At 41.6% G+C, this 20,850-nt stretch overlaps 1 protein-coding gene across 3 annotated transcripts in view; it reads left to right on the top strand.

Moving 5' to 3' along the window:
* The first annotated feature begins 12,005 nt into the window (after positions 1–12,005).
* Positions 12,006–20,850, top strand: part of RUNX1T1 (RUNX1 partner transcriptional co-repressor 1) — a 113,471-nt gene continuing 104,626 nt past the window's right edge. The window contains exon 1 of one of the 3 annotated variants that reach the window (XM_050310979.1): positions 12,006–12,523. Coding sequence is in view for 1 of the 3 variants with exons in the window: in XM_050310981.1 (XP_050166938.1) it covers positions 12,496–12,523 (28 nt within the window). In the remaining 2 variants the exon portion in view is untranslated. Of the gene's footprint in view, positions 12,524–14,050; positions 14,174–20,850 lie in introns of those variants that run through there. The other 2 variants (XM_050310981.1, XM_050310992.1) reach the window with 2 other exon arrangements.

Genomic DNA, 20,850 nt, shown 5'->3' on the forward strand with positions numbered 1-20,850 from the left:
GTCACCAGAACAGAGATGGTGATGGTCTTTTTGAGCCTCCTATAAAGGAACAGGATCTCCTGAACGGCAGTGGTAGCAATGGTAGTGAGCTCCATCCCATCTGACTGTGGACAGCAGAGCTGAAAAGTCTCACCTGCTCTGAATGGATTCACACTAGAGTGTATTTTGGAAGGACATTTCTGTGATAGCTGGGGCAGAGCAGGGGGTCTCTTCTGGGTATTCCTGGCTGATACAGGAAAGGGACGTTTTTGGCAGATAGGTTTATGCTGAGATCTCTCTTACCTTGGCACTGAGAATCTGATACAGCCACTAACCAATGTGTTGACATATAAACAGGCAGATTTCATATTTCTGATTAAAATACAACAATGACTTTGATGACTGACAAACGATGTCCTGCACCCCTTCCCCTCCATCCCCACCCCCAGTCTTGTGTTCTCTGTTACTCTGGTTCTCATGGGAAATATAAGTACTTGGTAACACGGAGAAGCATTTGCAAATACAATAAAGGAAGTTTTATTTCCTAATTCACAAGGTCAGAAGTATGAATATGATTTCAGAAACAGATGTAAGCCACATGACAGACTTTTTAAAGAAATACCACCATGACACACTGAATGTTGTCCCTAGCATTGTCACTGGCCTCTAGAGGTTACACCTGTGAAACAGAGATGCTTTCTCTCTTTTTGTACTGTTTTATGACACTGTATCAGAAATTTATTGTTTAACAAAATGCAATGCTGTCCAGATTTCCAGACATGTATATAATCAAATGGCATATGTAAAATTAATAGTACAGAAAACTTAGCTCAAGAAGTGATGAAGTACACTTTAGCATGAAGAGTGGTGATGTATACGTTAGCACATCAATTTATCCAATGTGAAGTCAAGCAGAAATTATTTATAAATCATTTGTCTTTCTAAAGGAAGGTGATGCTAAGATGTTGCCCTTAATATGTTTGATAAGCACATTCTGATGTGATTTAAGCCTTTAGATAGACTCAAAATGAATACAGAAAGCCTAGTGGCTTTGATACCAACAAGAATGAACACATCAGAGAGTGCCTGATATGTAGAACTGTAAAGAACTGACAAATACATCTCACAGAAATCTTACAGTTAAAAGACAAGATAAATTTTTAAAAATGTGGGATAAGTGGCACAGCAATAATAACTTATGAAAAATGAAATTTTCTGTGAGAAGGATAGAAAGGGAGGTAGAAAGGAAGGAAGGAAGGAAGGGAAGAAGGAAGGAAGGAAGGGAGGGAGGAAGGGAGGCAAGCTGGATCGAGCCTTATCAAGGAAATTGGACATGAAGCAATATGTACACAAACCAGAGATCCCAGGGTGACTCTTTCCACACAGAGAAAGAAGGTGACAGCTCTGACCCTCAACCATGCAGAAAGGATGCATGTTCTCAGGCATCACCTTATTTTCAGCTGTGCTTTACCTTTACTGTGGAATAGGAACCTTAGTACGAAGAAATTGAGGACAGGTGAGCAGATAAAATGCAAAGAAGCAGATACTGCCAAGCCCAGTTTTGGTTTCCTTGTCCTGGTATCCCTGAGGATAGTGACTGTAATTTCCACTTTGTTTTGGTGATGAGGAATCCGGCTGGTCCTGGAAGTTTCAGATGGACTCTTTGACTTTAAGCAACAAAAAGTTGAGACAGGTCTGGCACATGAGCGGTTTGAAATAATTTACAGCGTAGACCAGGAGAAATGCAGAAGCAATCTGGAAAGAATTCCTTATGTCTCCATTAAGAACAATGAAAAATAAATCCTTGCTTTTTTTGGTTTGATTTTTGTTTCTAAATAATTCTAAAATTTTAGGGCTACAGTGAAGAACTACACAGTAGCAATCAAAAGCTTAGTTGGATGGAGACATATCACACATTGAATCAATGTCTGCTTTGGTTATTCAGGCAAAGATCCTCTTCTGATGATTTTTTTTCCCTTAATAATGTCACTATAAGTAAATCTTTCAAATAGCTTTTGAACAGAGGAGATAAGGCCAGTTTGGTAAAATCTGCCAAATTCAGGAAAAAGTGGCTTAAACCAATATGTTTCTCTCATGCTAAGTATTGCATAAATTTGTATTTTCCACAATTTAAAGAAATCATTTTAGGATAACCTACAGATTAGAACTCAGACCTGAAGTGCTACTCGTCTTGCTTCTTTGGCATCGGTTGTGGTGAAAATACCACACAAGTAGACTTAAGAGCTCTTTTCTTACTCTGTTCTTCTCAGTAGAGAGATTTAATCTAAAATGAACCAACACACCAACAGCCTTGCAAGAGGTAGGCAGGGACTCAGACAAGGTCTACTACGTCATAACAATGTTGAAATGGTGACATCATTCAGAAATACTGATTTGACCATCAGACTGGCATCACAGAGAGCTCAGAATGATTCCAAAGGATTTCTTGTGAGCCCTGAAGGGAGTATATCATTATAATCATAGGTTATTGGGAATTTGAGAAACATTGCAACATTAAGGTTAACACAAGTTGTGAAGGTGATGGAAGCTGCTGGACTAAAATAGCAGGAAAATACCAGCTGTAGCAGTCAGGATATGTGACAGACATGAAGTAAAATGGAGCAAGAAAAAAAAATAAGACTGTATTTGAAATACTACCATATAAAAATGCATCAGAACTAGTATGGTTCATCAGCATGATAAAATTTGAAGCAAATTCATACTTAAACGCTCGTTAAAAAGGCCAATCTTTTTTATTAACTGCTTAGAGCAGACATTGAAAAGAAACAGGATAAAGAACAGGAGTGTGCTTTTGATAGTTTAAAGACTCTATTGACTACACTCCCAGTTCTGGCATTTTATGATATTTCTCAGTCTACAGCTGTTTCAGCAGATGCCAGCAGCTATGGTCTTGGTATGGTGCTACTCCAATTACATGGACATGATTGGAAACCTGTAGCTTATTGTTCCAGATAGCTTTCAGATGCCAAAACCAAGCACAATCCAATAGAGAGAGAATATTGGACAACCATATGGACACAAAAAAGAATGATATAGCATGTTCTTGGTCTTGATATTGTCTAATGACAGCCCCATGATTCCCATGTTATTAATAAGGTACTGTTTAGACTGTAGAGATCATTCATATATTTGAAATACAGACAAATTTCCCTACTGCAAAATCTGTTCACATTAAGTTCATCTGGAAACTTATAGGATCACTCTTGTCAGTAGAAGTGGTTATCAAGGTCAAAGTGCAGGTTGGTATCCTTCTGACACACTGGCATCTCTGCAGAACCAGGTGTGTTAAACTAATCACATATGGCTTTTGCACTATTGCTGCACAGATTTGCAGCAATCTAACTCTGCTAGCTCAGGTATTTATCAGTGACTCTTTATGGCTTCAGCAGGCAGACAGATAGATGAAGTTAACACTGATAATTACCCAGTTGAAGAGTATAAGGTACAAGAGTTCCAAGTAAGTAGCTCCAAAACCAAGAAACAAATTCACGAATCTCATGATATCTAGAAAGAAAGCATTCAGAGAAATCTCATACACACACCATTAAATGGAAGACTTTAGGGAAGAATGGTGAAGGTAGCATCAAAGGAGAAAACTATCTGGTTGGTTGCTTGGCTTCAGGCTTCTCATTTTTCTTTTCCTTCTTTTCTTTTCTTTTCATTCCTTTTTTTTTTCTTTTTTTTTTTTTTTAAGATGTGTGGCTATCCTGCTTCTCACTCATTCCACACAGAAGTAGAACATAGAAAAGTTTATATATATATATGAGCACATATGCATATATATATATATATGTGAGCTAGGTACTCTGTGAGATATACAAAGACTGCGAGGCCTATTCAGTAGCTTTTGTGATGCAGAATAACCCCCAACACATGACATCCAACCTAATGAAAATCTACCATCTTATATGGCTCTGTTTAAAGGCCTTCAGATGAACAGATGTTAACTCTAGGAATCCTCTAACTTTCTTTAACTATTGGAGTGGATCCCAAAGCTTATGCAAACTCATTAGGAAACCTTGTTCTGATATATCTGGATGAACAAGTATATTAGATTCTCTCAGCTTTTTTCATTGTCTGTTACTGGTCTCTGAAATGCTGATCAAGTGACAGCCATGCCAATAGGGATGGTAATGCTAAATTCAATAAATAAAGAATGCTAAATTCAATAAACAGAAATCTCCAGCTTTGAAATTGGAAATCTGAAGGAATCAATTTCACAGAAGTCACAGAAAATAGAGAAACTGACTTCATCTTGAAATCACTGAAGCCTACATTTCATCAGGATCTGCAATTTGCTGCTGTGTACAAATTTCACTAGAACATTGTTTATGGACCAAGAAAGGTAAAGGGAGGGCTTGTGGAGATGTACATTGTTCATTGTTTCCTCAGAATTACACTAGAAGATAAACAAAAAAGACTAGGAAGCTTCCAGGTAAAAAAAAAAAACTTTAAGAAGAGAAGTAGGTTTTTATTAAATAAAGTTTGAATAATTACTCACTGAGAGAAGAGGGAAATACTTCTGTAAATAACCATGAAGGTATTCAGGTTCTGACAGTGATCTGGTCAGTATAAAAACCTTCTCATTATATAAACTAACAAAATTCAAAATGACAAAGTGGAAGCTCATGCTTTGTCATCAAATAGACAAATACAAATTATTTGTTAGCTCTACTTTAAAATATGAACCTTTTTTTTTTAATTTTCCTTGCAGATTTCCTACATCAGAGCTGAAGAACAGAACCAATTCTAAGTTCTTCCTTTGGCTGCAAATCCTGGGCAGATCTCACAGTCTTAAGACTGAGAGCCAGCCATCACTTAAGACAGCTCTCCCAACACAGATATCAATACCTTTTGCAAACTCACAGATACCTCAGTGACATCAGAAATGCAGGTATTTAACCACAAATGTTAATTTCTGACAGGGGACCTTCCAAAAAGCTTATTTTCTTGTTAAGATCCTTGCAGAGTGGCAGGGGCTGCCATAAGCTGGACCTTTTGCAGCACTGTGTCCCGTAGGTGGTGAAAGCGGCTCAGAAGTCACAGCTTCTTGGTCTTGGATGATTTAGACGCAGTTTGTAAGTTGTGTCACTGCTGGCAGTGACAAAACACAAGTCAAACTCCTTTATGTATTTTAACATGTTTATGTGTTGCAGACTAAAGATAGTTTCTAGTTTTTAAAACGCCTTCTAAATTTGACTTACTTGTTTTCTGTTATGTAGGACAAAACTTTCAAATACATTCTGTTTGTGTCTTTTGCCCATGGTTAAAAGGCAAGCAATTATGTAAGAAAAAAAGTTTGAGCTAAAAATACATTATTTGAACAGAAGAGTATTTTTAGTAAGAAGGTCTGTGAGTGTTCTAGTTCGGCTCCTTTCCTAGGAAATCAGTGGCCAAACATGTCAGTTATTTCAGTGAGACAGAATCAGGTTGTTTCTGCAGATGAGCAATAAATTATTATGGCACTTTGGATGAGACTTTGACACATGCAGCAGCACCTAATTTCAAGAAAAGTTCCAACAAACTGATAGAATATGCACCAGAATTCAACTAAAGGGAGCTCAATTTAGCTCTTTAGCCACACAATATGTGGATTTTCTAAGACATCCTCATTGTTACTTTCCCTTTAAAACATAATTTTGTGCAGTGCACTGTGCAGTGTTAAAAGTGTTATATTTATTTCCTCATTATTCTATAAATAGCATCTCTCACACTGTGCTTTGTTCTTTCTGAATATTTCTGAATTTGGTTTATTTACTTCCTATGTCCTCTTAAATTGCATCTTTAAAAGTTTTTAAAAAGAAAGCTTTTGCCAGCAAAAGGGGAAAAATACTCCTCTCTTCTTTAAGACATAATTTTTTCATTACTCTACTTTTCCTGTTTGTCTGAAAGGAGAAATAGTAAGTGACTGATGTATCAAAGCATCTTCCCTGTAATGCTGTGCACGAGACAACATTTTAAGCTGCTATTGATCTGCAAATAACTATTCCTGAGCAAACTAGATTTCATCAGTTTCTTTCTAAAAATAGACCAGGTTTTAAATAGAGTCCAACAAATGAAGTAATATCAGACTCAATTATCTAGCTGAGTTTTTTCCACAGCAGACTGAAACTTTGAAATTCCATCTTTGTTCACTATGATACTTGATTGTTAGGGGTTTTTTAAAAAAATCTACTTTATATTAATGTGCATTTTTCAGCTTAAGCTGCGAAATAACCCTAGTTAAAACTTGATTTTTGAATTGTTGTCTTATGAATTCTAAAACAGCCATAGAAGGACTAACTATAGCTGAGCAAGGTAAAGTCTAAACTGGCTTTTGATTTGCATATGAACAGCTAAAATATATGAGTATATACACAATTGTAAATACAATGTAAAGGGAACTAGAATACCAAAATATATAAGTAGCTTCTAGAGTATTTCTGGACCTCTGTGAGGAGTTTCCCAGGTTATACATGCATTTTGAATCAATCACTATAATAAAAACTGTCTTCAAGAACAAACGTGGGGGTTTTTTTCAAGACAGAGGCTTTAAAACCTATCTTTGTTTGACTTAGTTTGATGCAAATATAAACAGTGGTTAGGAGGGATGTGGAAAATGCGGTTTCAGTTACATCATACTGAGGTCATGATATTAATAGAGTTCCCAGCTTAGACCAATTTGTTTTTATTTACAGATGGAGACATGGAGATCTGATATACCAAGAGAAGGCTTTACCCCTCTTTATGAAATCTGAATTGAGCTGGATTTTCAACACAGGAGCAGGATCGGTATTTTGGTTAGTTGCAGTCAGCAGGGAAATGCAGTTATAGTCCCAATTTAAGCATGTATGTAAGTGGAATAATGTACTGTCAACATGTCAGTAAAAAAGATAAGAGAGTTATGTTGTTAGCCTTCCACATACAAAATGTCACTATGCTTTTTAGGAGATGTAGCACTGAGGGACTGTGTATATACAAAAGGAAACCTGGAACAGATCATGCACCTTGGATCCATTACCTCATAGTAGCTGTGCACCTTTATGTACATTACAGAAGGCCGCTGTCTCTAGTTAAACAGTAGGTATATTTAAAAAGGGAATGTGCTGGCCTTTAGAGGGTTGTCCTAAGAGAGGTCCCCCTTCTGCCTCAGAGCTGAGGATTCTCCAGCCTGCAGCTCAACTTTTGAGGGACTTCTAGTGGTGTTTAGGTAAAGCGCTTCATGGCTTCTTATTTTATTACTGTCTGATATTAAACCACTATCGTTTATTGCAGGTGGCTGCCCAGCAGGTGGGAAGTTAAGGAACTGTATGCATGTGTGTCAGGGCGACGGTTTCGCCCTGTTAGGCAGGGTATCCTGTGTGTGAGTGTGCATGTGCTGCGTGGCAGTCAATATAGCACTTATTGCTTCCAGGAACCCCAACAGCGAAATGTTTCCTGCACTTCGACGTTGATGGAACCCAAATTTATTAGTTCCATTTTGGTGTTTTCGTGTTTGTTAGAGAAGAAGCACCAAACCTGGATTATTTCAGCACAATCTATTACCTCGGTTTCGGCACAGACAAAAATATTTCAGCACTAAAAATAAATATCTTCGATTTAAAATACATTTAAATATTGATTTGATGAATATTCAATATGTATTTATTTGCATAACTAAAACACAGATAATGGATTAAGACAGGATAAATAAACTTTTTAAATAATTTTTTTTCTCTCTTTTTGCTTGGTATGCTTTATTTAACCAGTAGAATTTTTTTCTCTTGAAAAGATGTGGTTTTTAATAAGAAGCCATATTTCACTGAAAATGAGTGACAAAGCTGGCATTCCCACAAATGACTGCCAATACATAATTTTTGTTTATGTGATCTTTCCAAAAGAACCCAGCTCCCCTTTTTCTGTCACTATGCATATATTCTTCTGTAATAGTGCTTCAGAATGCTGCAATATTAAAGTGGGTTTAGGACTCCTGACAATTCCAAAAGGAAATCAAGAATACAAAAAGTGTCCCCAGTACATTAAGGAATATGCCATATTAATATACATGAAACAAAGCTAAAATCTATCGCATTATAAAAGAAGAAGGCGTCAAAATGTACATCAGAGGAGCTTATAAACTCCTGAAAGCAGATATTGTCCCTTTTGTTTTAATTTGGAAAGAACTTAATACGTTTTCCTCACTACCAAAGGGTAAACAATAGTATGAACAGAAAGAAAGGCAGGTAATATGTCAGCTCTTGCAGCATGTACATCACCTAGTGGACATGCTTTGCATACTAAAGGGTGGGGATCTATCCTGCTACTGCACATTTTCTGCTCACATTTTCAAGTGTTAGTCCTGGTGCACGTTTTCCAAGTATGTGGAGCTGAAAAGCACACCCAGTAACTCAGGCTCACCTGCCCCAGCCCCTGCCAGGTCCCAAGCAGGGGCAGCATTTCTGCAACCTGTGAGTTCTTATGTATTTGTTCCTTTTCTATATGGGGGTCAAAGTAGGATATAGCCTGTACTCTCAGCTAAACTGAAAAGGATTCTCTGCAGAAAGTGCATGAAACATTAGTGTGAATGTTGCAGCAGCCTCCATCCCACTGCAGTCCTCTGCACCGCACAACCTACAAAAGGTGCGCGCGCCGACCAAGATGGAAATGAAGCAGAGTCCATGCTAACATGTAAAATATACTTGTAAATTAGAGGGAAAATCAGAAAAATATGGTTATGGGAAAGGTTTGTGAGTTAAAATTATCTAGGATCCAGCTTAGCATTCTATCTGACTATTTAGTTTTATATGAATGTTTACTGTGCTGCTCCATCCAAATGCAGCTTGTCGAATGAATGCTGTAGTAGCTACCTACAGCCCCGATCCAGATGCCAAGGCCCAATCCAACTTCAACAGAAGCAAATAGAAGGATTCTCATGCACTTCAGCGAGCTTTTGGAAGTGGAAGACACGTTTATAGAGAAATATCGCTGAAAAAAACAAGTATGGACTTAAAGTCTGCACAGTTTGACTGGAAAAGTGTCTGAGGAGCTTGAGCTCTGGATGGGAACATGTGACAACGTGTAACACTCTGAGCTGCAAGGCAGTGACAATTAGGAGGGACATACTTGTCTCTATTTTTAAACAGCAATGAGGTGAGTTGATATTTAAATTCTCTTCCAAGAATTTCAGTGCAGATGACTGCCCATAGTATAATTATTCACAGTAAAGAGTGAGCCATGTTTCAGCTCTGAACATTTGATCAGTCTCTGTACAATCAAAATATAGTCAGATTTGGACAGCCTAGCAGGATATTTCTGACTTCCATGTGCAACTATACTTTTACCAGCCTTCCTCTCACACAATGTCACACAGTGATACACAGTGTAAATCCTTCATATGTCAAATCAGACATGGCATCTACAGTCTGCAGAAAAAATCTGTAGGGTGTAAAGTTACCAAGTATTTGTGAGGTCTAGTGTGAGGCTGCATTTTTTTTTCTTTCCTGAAACATGAATTCATCTTTCAAAGAACATGTTTATTTTTCCTCTTTCACTATAACATATCTACTTTCTCTGGGAAATAAATAAAGGAAACAAAAAAGGTATGGATAAGAGCAGTTTGCAATAAGCCAGAGTTTAATCATCAGCTTTGCAATATAATGATAACACTTTATGGTTACAATCTTTTATTGTTCAGGAATCATGCCAATTTATTCTCCCAGCGTGTCTGAGAAAACTATAGTTGCCACCAAGAAGTCGGTATTTACCGCTCTCTAATACACTCCATTGTCTGGGGAGGCTTTGTCCTTACTGGGAGCAGTGGGAAATGCCATGCAAGATGAGCCAGGGTTAAGGGATTAATAGGTGATTTCTATATTTTTCTCATTATGGAAAGAGAACACAGAACTCTGTGAACTTTCTGGATACTAAACTGTTAATGGCTCAGACTATATTTTCCAAAGATTTACTTTCTAAATCTAAGATGATGTTCCTTCACTAATTTGAACTGTAATACCTAGAAAGTCAATTGGTCTTTCAGAGTGAAGGTACATGCTGCGGAGGAAGTCCTGTGGTTTTTTTTTAAAAGCTGTAAACTGAGAATTAGGACTCAGTGTTCAGTCCCTGACACTTCAGCAAATCATGCTCTGAGACCAATGGTAAATTTCTTCTTTATTTTTCACCTTACACATATAACAATTGGAATGAAAGTATTACACCACAAAGATTTTCAAACTAAAGTTTCTAGATCTGCTGTAGACAAAAGAAGTCTTATAAAATTTGTTATTTTTATATTATTTTGAAATATTTGAAAATACTTTTTTGAAGGTTCTCCCATAATTTTGGCCTTGAAATAGACCTCTGTAAAACAGATAGTTTTTAAATTAGAAATCAATGCCAGACTTATGGCTGCTCACCATCTTTGTAAATTGAAATCACAGTAGACCAAAACATGTTCTGCTATATGATCTGTGGACCTGAATTTACTTCAAGGTAAATTTGACACCGTATTATAAGATGCAAACCAGTTCATTAAAGGTCCATGTCCCTAAATATCTGCAGAAAAAGTAGATTTATCCAGATCATAAAATATATTTTAAACGTATTTTCAAAATCAACCAAAATTTCAAAGCCAGCCACAGAGGCAGACAAATACTGCTATAAATATGCATATAAATATAGATATAAATGCATTCCCCCCCCCCCTTCTGGAAATGTGTATATGTTTATGATAAACACATGGAAAGATACTTTGCATTCAATAGGTCTATTTATACGTTTAAAATTAAGCATTTATAAGTTTGCAAGATCAGGTCTATAGTGTATGTGTATGAGTGTGTGCATGTGTATGTACAGGAATAAAGAAGGCAGCTTGATTAGAAGTTCTATTCTATGCTCACTATTTTACTTAACATCTGACATTTGAAAAAAATGAAGCTAAATATTCTGGCAGTTCTGACAGTTCCAATACATTATCTGAAATCTGAAAAAAAACCAACAAAAACTATGTAGTTTTTTTACTCTGAAGTAAATATATGAAGTGGATGTGCTTTTCTTTATCTTTTTTTTTTTTTTTTGTGGAGATGTCTTCTTTATATAGTGTTAACATGATAGCAGAAATACCAGTTTGCTGCTGTATATTGTATGACTGACAATAATACTCTCTGTAACATGTAGAAGGGAATAACTGATGAATTGGAAAATATATGGATGCCTACTGAAATGATTATGTAATGAAACACAAAGTCAAATGGTGGCATGCTTCTATTAATTGTAGATGATAGTAATTAATTTTCTCTGCAGTTGCGATCGTGTCACTGCTTTCAGAAGAATCCAGAATCCCCTTCCAGGAAAGTGTGAAATTGCATCTGGGTTCTGCAAGCCATGAAAGACTATAAATTTCTTTTAAAATAAGAGGGGGAGGCCTTCCTGGATACTGTACCTTAGAAAGAGGAAAAAACAAAGGGAAAAAGAAAATGATAATTGTTTTCTCTAAGGCTATTATCTAATGCAAAAGCAAACAGTCTGACTGGAAATCAGCTAACAGAAGGGGATTAGAGAGTAGATCTGAGAGTGGCTTGATTTCTAGCACTGCTGTCTCTTCACACAGTGATGAGACACAGGCAGAGCAGCCAGGAGCTCTCCAGATGGCTAGAGAAAGTGTTTGTCTTGGGTTACTGCAGGGCAGTCTGGACTCTTAAAGCCGGGGAGGCATCATTAGGGAGCAAGTTAGATGTCCACCCAGTAAAAGCGAGTGAGAGAAAGAAAGAGTAGGCAAGCTGCCCGAGAGGGACCGCGCTCGCCTATTGTTAACATATACTTGACCCCCACTAACCTCCTCACGACACAGATGTCTCCTACCTCTATCACCTCCCACTGCTTTAAGCCCTCCCCCCCTGCACCTGGGTAGCGGGGCCGGCCCGGCTGCCGGCAGTATGCTGCCTGCCGCGCGCGCTGCCTGCTAGCGGGGCGCCGGGCGGAGCGGAGCGGAGCGGGCAGAGCGGCGCAGCCTCGGCCGGGCGGATCGGATCGGATCGGATCGGATCGGCTCGGCACCGCACGGCACCGGCGCCGCTCGGCTCGGCTTCGCCGGGGGCTCAGCTATGGGTCGGCTGCTTGGGGACAGGCAGAGATCCCGCCACTGACAGCGGCCGCTCCCTGCGCTCCCCATCACGTTTGTCTGAGGCGGCGGCAGCGGCAAGGAGAAGGACTTGGGCATTAACTATCTCGACTTGGAGACTTTGCTTTATTTTTGGTTCTTGTCCTTTCCCGTGGAACCAGTAGTCTCTCTCGAGCTGATCCGCCTTTCAAAAAAAAAAAAAAAAAAAGAGCGAGAGAGGGTGGTGGTGGGGGGGAAGAGCAGCTGGAGTTTCTCCTCAGCTCGTTTTGACTTTTGTGGACGTGGATCATCTGGACTGCGAAGGGAAGCCGCGCAGCGCTGCTCTCCCCTTTCCCACCCCCTCGCCCCTCCAGCAGCCTGGGCTGCCGGCTCTCCCCCGACCAGGACAGGAACTTTTATTTGCAGCTCACAGCCCGAAGCGAATGGTGGGCATCTCTGGTCCTCTGCAGTGTGAGTACGGGCGCGGGTAGGGTTGGGCTGGGCGCGCCGGGGCGGGAGCAGCCCGAGACCCTTTTCTTCCCCTTTCTCCTCTCCTGCAGGGTTCGCCCGGCTCTGAGGGCCTCCCGTGGCTGTAACTAACCCAGGCGGACCGGGGCTGCCGCTGTGCCCGGGCCAGTTTAGCGCTGCATGCAACCTTACACGCTCTGTCCCCGGCTCACAAACTAGCACGCTGGATATTGCTCAAGAGCTCAGAAACGAAATAACAGAGTTTTGCAGCAAATAACCCTCCCAGGCACATATTACTCAATAGCGTTAGATTTCTGTCTGGATTTAGGGCTTGCCCTTTTTTTCCTACCTCCGCTCTCTCCAGACCCTATCTCCGGCCCAATGAGAGTCGGAGCGCCTGAAATATTTCTGATGGGATTGTTTTGTTTCGCTTGTTTGTTTCACTGCAATCATAGGTTTATGCAGCCCTGGTAACATTACTTGGGGCTATTTTGCAATAAATATTTCAGGTGTTACACGTCGCCTTTAGCAGCACCGCGATCTTGCAAGTATCTCATTTCCTAAAACGACAGGATAACGTTAGAGATTGCATTTCCAGAACTGCAATAAAATGTGTCATCTTGTATGACTGAGCTGAATGGTTCGATTCTATAAATTCGTAAGAGATCGTCGATAAGGGAGATTGGAAGGATGAAAACCACATTCAGGGCCATTTAGACGAGCCTTTGACTTTTGGCGAGTTCGAGTCCTTTTGTTAGTGTCAAAGTTGAGAAACTGGGTTTGGGATAGGGTAGGATTTGCCGCCTTAGGAGGAGCACCCGTCATTCCCTTGCGGAGTTAATTTATATAGAAATATCTGTCGTTCCTGTACTCTGCTCTCCTAAATGTTAGAGAGAAACCGAAAGTAACTAATCAGACGCAGCTCTTAAATCGTTTCTGCTCCAACCGGGATCTAAAATGTTACTTCCTTTAGTTCACTGATAAGTTTAAAGGAGGGAGGGTAAAGGTACGAGGCGCTGAGGCAGCCTCCCCCTCCTGCCCCCCGAGTTGCAGCCGGAGCCGGGCGCGGCGGGACCGCCCTGCCCGGCCGCAGCCGGGGGCTCCCCGCCATCGCCGCGGTGGGGAACAGCCGCCTCGAAGCCGCTCGGATTTCTCTGGTAGAGTAGCCCTCCATCTCACGGTCCGCAGCAGGCTCTGCCTGTCACCCTCTCCTGCCTCTGCCGTGCCCTAAATCACGGCAGAGAGAGGATCCGTGTCTCGCAGCCGCCCGGCCGTGACGCCTTGAGCCGGCAGCTCCTGCCCGCGGATGGCTCGGGAGCGGGCTGCGGTCTGCTGAGTTCGAGGCAGCAAGTCTGCCCGAAAAAGCTGCCTAAGTTTTCCATTGCCAACGGCAGCCGGGCGAGAAGCGCCTGCCTTCGCTCGGCGGTGCGGCCCCAAGGTGCGGCGTGCACGGCTGCGCGCCTGCCTGCGCGGGCAGAGCAGGACGCGGTGACGGGCATGGCACGACGCGGCAGGGGCTGGGCAAGGATGGGTATAGACTTCTTAAAAGCAGCCTGCGGGAGCTGCCGTGCTGGGCCTGGGAAAGCAGCAAGTGCCAAACGCTTGGCTATTGGCAAAGCCGTGGCTAACTGCAAGGATGTCTTCTGAGTCTTGGTATGTACAGCCAAGCGTTTGCTCCAGCAAATACTGGTGTGCTTAATGTAACGCTGACCCCTTTAACTTTTAACATCGCTTCTCCTAATTAATCTGTTCAGGCCCCAGACTTAAATGGCTGTCCACAGCTGCTGCAAATTGATTTATCCCCCGATGGTGGTCTGAGTTGCTGACCAAAGCAGGATTTTTTTTTTCCCCTCCCCATTTTTGGTCTACTAATCTGTTTTGACTTATTTCCTACTTACAGTAATGCTTGCATGCCTCTTGAAGGACTTAGAAATTATTTGCCTTTGACATGTAGCTAGAAACATAATTATTGTATTTGTAAACACAGTGGGTTAGGGGTAAGGGTGAATATAATTTATTTAGTTACACTCTGGAAGCCTTACGTTTCCGTCTTCATTTCTGCATCCTGACAGATGCAATGGAAAGTTTAAATATGCAACTTTGTTAACTGCAGTTTGAGGCAAGATAGGAAAGACATTTTTAGAGTTGAATTCTATTATCCACGTTTTCTGTTCTGCTTTTCTGCTAGCGGTTTAGCGAATCTGGATAGATAGAGGATTGAAGCTGATTTCCAATGGTTGTTAAAGCTGATGCTTGACCTTTCCATGGGAAGTCTGAAAACCTCATTCAGTTTATTCTGGGCTGATTTCCTTAGGAAATCCAATATGATCAGGGAATTTCCTTTAGCTCAGCTGAATGTTAAAAAAGTTAGTCCATCTTGTTTTTGCATTCTGGTTTTAGCTCTAGGTGTTTCTGTGGCTCCCAATCAATAGGAAAAATAAGTAAAAGACCTGAGTATGCCTTATTCATAACTGTATAGTCTATGAAGATACAAAGTTGGCAAAGGCTTTGTTAGGTGTGAGACTCACTGCAGATTTGCTGTAAAGGTTTTTGATTAGGAACTTAAACTGTTTAATAATAACTTTTCGATGGCCAGTTTCATCATATCTCTATCTTCAGTATAATTGCTACTACTTTCAATTAATGAGTTATTTTTCTTCGCTGTTATGGGGAACTCAACCACACAGCAGCACAAGAAAACACTGAACTCCACTAAAAACCCAACCCACCCTTAAAACCGTTGGTGTCTGGCAAACTGGAGCCAGGCAAGGCATAGAGGAGATGATGGCAGGACTTCTTCCTTAGGTCCTACGCTTGCAGAGAAGGGTGAGAGGCTGGTTCCCAAGCCGTGAGCATGCTGTAGGGAGACAAGAACCATTCTGTTTGTAATGGAATGCAGACAGCAGTGTTAGGTCACTGCTTCCTGGCAACTGCTGCACAAGTTGTTTTTCTTCAAAGGCTTTGAGTTTTTAAATAGTTTCCAAAATCTTTTTAAGTAAAACATTGCCTTCTACCATTTTTGACCACCTTAACATTAACTTGTTTCGTGCCTAAATAACGGACCAGTAAAGCATCACACAATGTCTCTCATCTATGTACGCTTAACGCTATGTTTGCCTGTGCGCACATGAAGTTTTATACTGGGAGTATTGTTTATAGAATAAAGGGGGAGAAAAATAGCTCCACCTGGAGTGCTGGTCAGTGGCTAGTCAGTTCAAGACATTCTTCCCTGTCAAATCCTGTTTCTCACTTCTCTGAAATGAACTTCAGACGACAGGCGTTGAATGCGAAGCTCGCCTCACTGAGGTTCTGTGCAGGCTGCGACTCCTCGTTGCCAGACGCTTTGGGTGAAATAGGCATCTGCAGTATTTGCATTGGGGATGGGAGAAAGGGCTTGCGATTGTCATTTTCATCTTTCAAATCCACTTGCCACAGTCCATTACTGTTAAATCTTTAGCTAATTGAATAAGGATATTAGTATGTTGGTATTGCAGGAGCTTCAGATTTTTTAAATGGGGGGGAGGAGAAGATCTTATTCTTTGTTCTGTGGAAACTTAAGTTGTCATGCGGATATCTAGAACATTTAGTAGCTGAAATAAAACGTGAATTTGGTGTTCTGAAGGGGTTACTTCTCATAACTTGGCTAAAGAAATGTGAAAAGATAATTATTTTTAATCTGAGTACATTAAAAACTTTGATCCATTTAGTTAGTAGCAACCTGCTCTTTTTCATATAGTCTTTAAGAGCAACCTATAAAATTTCAAAAATTGAAACTGACACTGAATCGAGCATAAGTAATGAGAGTGTAAATTCTTAAAACATTGGCTTCCAGATTATATTGCCTTTATGCCTTTTCAAGTGAAAGATCCAAAAGAATTAGTTTAAAAACCGAACTTTTAATGTAAAGGACCTTGGTTTTCCACATAGATGTACCTTTTTAAAGAACTGCTTTAAAAATGCAGTTACGTTCTTATTTACTATAAACTTGATTAATATATGGTTGCATAAATACATCATGAAGTATTATACTATGTGGTTTTGTGGATAAAGAAAAATGATCAGCATACCTAAGATCAAAGTCAAAATATCCTGCTCTTTAAAAGCCTTATTTCCTGTCTCTCCCCCCCAATTTCATCTGACATTGACTTCCATCTTTTTTTTTTTCTGCCATTGATATGAAAGTTTCCAAATAACGTTTAGAGAACAGTGGACATTTTATTAAGGTAAACATTAGTTCAGTATAATGGAGGTAATTGTAAGTGATAAGAGCAGAGCAGGTTATCTTTGTGTTGTTTAAACAGAAGGAGCTATTTTGCACCATTTCCAGTAGCCATCTGTAGGGGAGAAGGGTTTGCACCTGTCTGTCCACACTAATTATAGATTAGGTCCAAAGAAATGAAATTCGAGCAGGCTCTCTCTTAATGAAATCCATAGTGATTTTATTGTAAATGTGTTTTGTGTACAGACGGTGATGGTTGGTCTGTGAGTAAAATAAATTGCTGTATGGCTGTTATGTACTTGTAGTTGTAAAGCAGGATACTGCTGCATTAACAAAAGTGCTGAATAAAAATGCAGGGCTCCATTTAAGTCCTAGGCTTCAATGATGGCTCTAGCTAGGCTTAATCAAAAAGCTTCACTGTAAGCACAGTCCTTTAGGGGTATGTTTCAGGATAGACTTTTGAGTTATCATCACTTTCATGTCAATGTACTGTCAGGTAGGTGGTCCTTTGGCTGAAATATGAGGTAGAAATGGTTTTGTGTTAAATATGTACACACATACATGCAGAGTCTGTGTCAGAAATACTTTCCTCTGGTTTAACATTATATTACTACAATAAAGTGGAAAGAGTGAGAAATGCATTCTGCAGTAAAAGGTCACGTGAATTTCTACCACATCTGTTTATAGTAATTATGAACATAATTAACATAAGAATTACAACTGAAGTAATGACAAGCTGAGCTATGAGATATTATGCCACAATGGTCATATGTTGGAATTCTCACATTATAGCACACTAGAATTCACATATTCAATGCAAGAAAGAAAATGTTAGATTTTTATCTGTTTTAATGCTTCAAAACTTATCTGCCTGGGGCAGATGGACTTTACGCTTTAGAGGAAGGTAACCCATTATTATGAGAGAGTCAGTTGAAATTAAGATTTCTAGCCTGCAGCTTGGACTTTGAGACAGCTGTGCTTATGGAATGCCACTTCTGTTACACATTTGTACTCTGATTGTATTTATTTTATTAACACACAGTGTTTTATTTTTAAATGTGAATGTTTTCGCAGCGAACTGCTTACATTAGAAAGGATCCTGGATTAGTTTTTCTTAAGAGAATTGTGATTTAAGTAACAAAACTATGGCCATCACAGATATTAGATGCACATGGTGGCCCTGTGAGACGAGAATCTGACTGATCCTAAATTAGTTCATGGAAAGATATGTATGTATTTCAAAGAAAAACTCTGTAACAGAAATATCAAAAAAGAACATTCTCTCATTTGTGTATAATAGTTTGAAAGAACATATGCAGAGAGAAAGCTCTGTGTTAACGTTGCAGATTGAATTAATAACTTTTATTTAGAAATGCATAGAACATATCATTAAGCTTAGGACATAAGATTTCCAACAAGTTGACTAACTTGTGTTATATGACCTGTCTTATTACCTCTAAATATGGTTGTCACACAAGTGACAACTGGAGGAAGTTGAGGGAGAAGTGGCCCTTCTTCAGGGTAAAAATACTGGCTGAGGAATGCGTAGTAAATTTTTGACATGTGACAATCAGTTTGCCTTTATTGAAAAATCAAAGTACCCGTTTTGTGATAGGAACATTTGCCCAATTGCTTTCTTTCCAAGGCTAAACATATACTGTGGTTTATGAAAAATAAAAAAAAAAAAATTACGTTGTGCTACAACTCAGTGATACCAAGAGGTTTTCACATTATTGGATTAGTGGAGGATTTGTGACAGACCCCTTTTTATCTGACATTCATTGCGGTGACACGATTTTCACACGCATGCCCTTCCCCCATCTAGGTTCTGGTTTTCACTTTGTATTATGTGTCAAATTCCCTTTATTTCTTTCCTTGTGGAAAAAAAAATGCTATCTTGGATGAGCGATTTTGGAAGGAGTTCTGCTCTGAACAATGCCAGTCTCACTCCAGCATGCTGTCATCGTCCTCATCCCAGTCTGTGTGGTGCTCCTTCGCAGACACACAATGGAAATGCGTTTCCTTTACAAATAAGTGTTGATTCATCAGGAGAAACGTTTTAAAAACTTTAAAACCCGAGTGCAGAGTTTGCTTGGAAGCCTGGTGCTGGCATAACCAATTCTGCTGGCTAGCTGTGTTCTTGGTAGTCAAGCCAGGCTTCTTTGCTGCCTCCCTTCCTGGTACCTTGTGCTAACTCTGTGCACTTTGATGAATCCCGACAAAGTAGCCTCTGTATTTTCTCAGAACCTGAGTTGTGAAGTGTAGGGACCTACTCCGGCTTGCTGCTCATCCTCTGGTGAATGGTACAACCGCTTTGTAGCGGCAGGGCTGAGTTCAGTCTTTTACGCCACTGGCGAGGCCGAGCAGGTTGAGTTAGGTCGGGACTTGGCCAAACTGGGAGCGGGGACATTCCCTGACTGCTCTGGGAATTTCTGGGCCGGGAGCCGTCATGCTCCGTGCAGGACGTAGGTACAGTCTGTGAGATGGAAGCCGGGCTGAAGGCAACCAAAGGGAACATCGCCTTTTTGGGACTGGAAGCGACCTCGGACAGGGGAGCCCGGGGCAGCCAGAGCTGCGCCTCCCTGCGTCTCTGGCAGCGTCCTTATCCCAGAAGGGTGTCGGGGCAACTTGCAGGGCCAGAGCCGGGCCGAGCGCCTGTCAGAGGTCAGGCACACGCACAGACCTGGCCACCCCGAGCGCCGCCGCCTTCTCCCCCGGTGGGCGGCGCGGAGGTGGCGCCTCTCCTCGTGTCGGGCGCGGCCTCCCCGGGGACCCCGCGCCGCGCCGGCCCCGGCCCCGCAGCCTCGCACATCCTCGGGCCGCCATCTGTGCCGCGCTGATACCGTAATCGCCCCGATGCACGCCGCCGTCCCGCTCCCCCCGCGCTGGCGGGGCCGCGGAGGCGCGATGCTCCGTCCTTGCGCCGCAGATAAGCTGCGGGGCGCTTGAGGCGCACAAAGCCCGGGCCGCGCCGGCGCCTCCTCCTCCCTCCCGCCGCCGGAAGGTAAAATCTCCACCCGCGGGCGGGAGAGGCGGAGAGGCGGGATGGGGGACACTCCTCGCCTCCTCCCGCCGCCCCGCCCGGCTCCCTCGGCGCTGCATAAGTCGATGGGCGCGAGGAGAAGTGAAGATGTAACCACTTATTATCTCCCCCCGGAGCGGGCGGGGGATTTACGGGCAGAGATTAGCCGGTGGGGAGAGGGGATATGCCTTTTGTTGTGCTGCCTCCCCCCGTCCCCGGGCCGCGCTGACGGGAGGGAGGAGGTGGCCGCAGAACAATAGGAGACTGAGGGACTCCACTTTAAACACAGCCCGGGGGGCGGAGAGCGGCTTGCGTGGGTGTTTCACGGGACGAGGAGGGGAAGCCCCGGCTGGGGCGGTGGCGGGGCCGAGGGGCGCTGATAGCGGCGGGGCTGTCACGGCCGGGCTCCCATCGCTCACTCACCGGCTGGCTTCAGTGAATGCTCCTGCCTTGCAAAATCGCCGCAGAGGATGACAGCGGGCTTTAGGAAGAAAAAGTGGCCTCTTTGCTCTTTTTTTTTTTTTTTGTTGGGGGGGTGGGAGGGCGGGGACTTTTCTGTTGTTTTGGACGGACTTTTGGTAGTGCTTTCTAAGTTCTCCCCTAGATTAAGATGACTTGCATGCTAAGTGTGTGCACGCATGCCGCTTTAGCAAACGACTTTATCAGCGGTCATATCTTAAAGCAACATTTAACAATTACCTTTATATTTAAAAGTTTGAAATATTTATACTGCCGTTTCACTTTGTCAAGTGTTTGTGCAGATAGATATATAGATATGATCCGGTAACTAAAAGCCTAATTAAAATTTGTTTAAAGCCAGGGGGGCATGTATTCTTGTTGACAGCAGCAGATCGATAGGGTAAGACAATAGAGCCCCATTATTTTACTTCCATTGACTGAACATATTGACATTTCAGGTTTGCGATTGCCTCAGTGAGCATGATGAAACACTGAAATTCATGAACCAACTGTCTGGAGTGGCACATATATTACTGTATGTCATCTCTGCCTTCAGGTTACCTTATCACTGAAGCAGAATGGTAATGGATGGCAGCAGAGCACTTCAGAGGGGTTAAGGCTCTATCAGTT

The sequence above is a fragment of the Myiozetetes cayanensis genome, unplaced genomic scaffold, assembly GCF_022539395.1.
Source record: "Myiozetetes cayanensis isolate MyiCay16 unplaced genomic scaffold, myiCay2020 scf1, whole genome shotgun sequence".
NCBI lineage: Eukaryota > Metazoa > Chordata > Aves > Passeriformes > Tyrannidae > Myiozetetes > Myiozetetes cayanensis.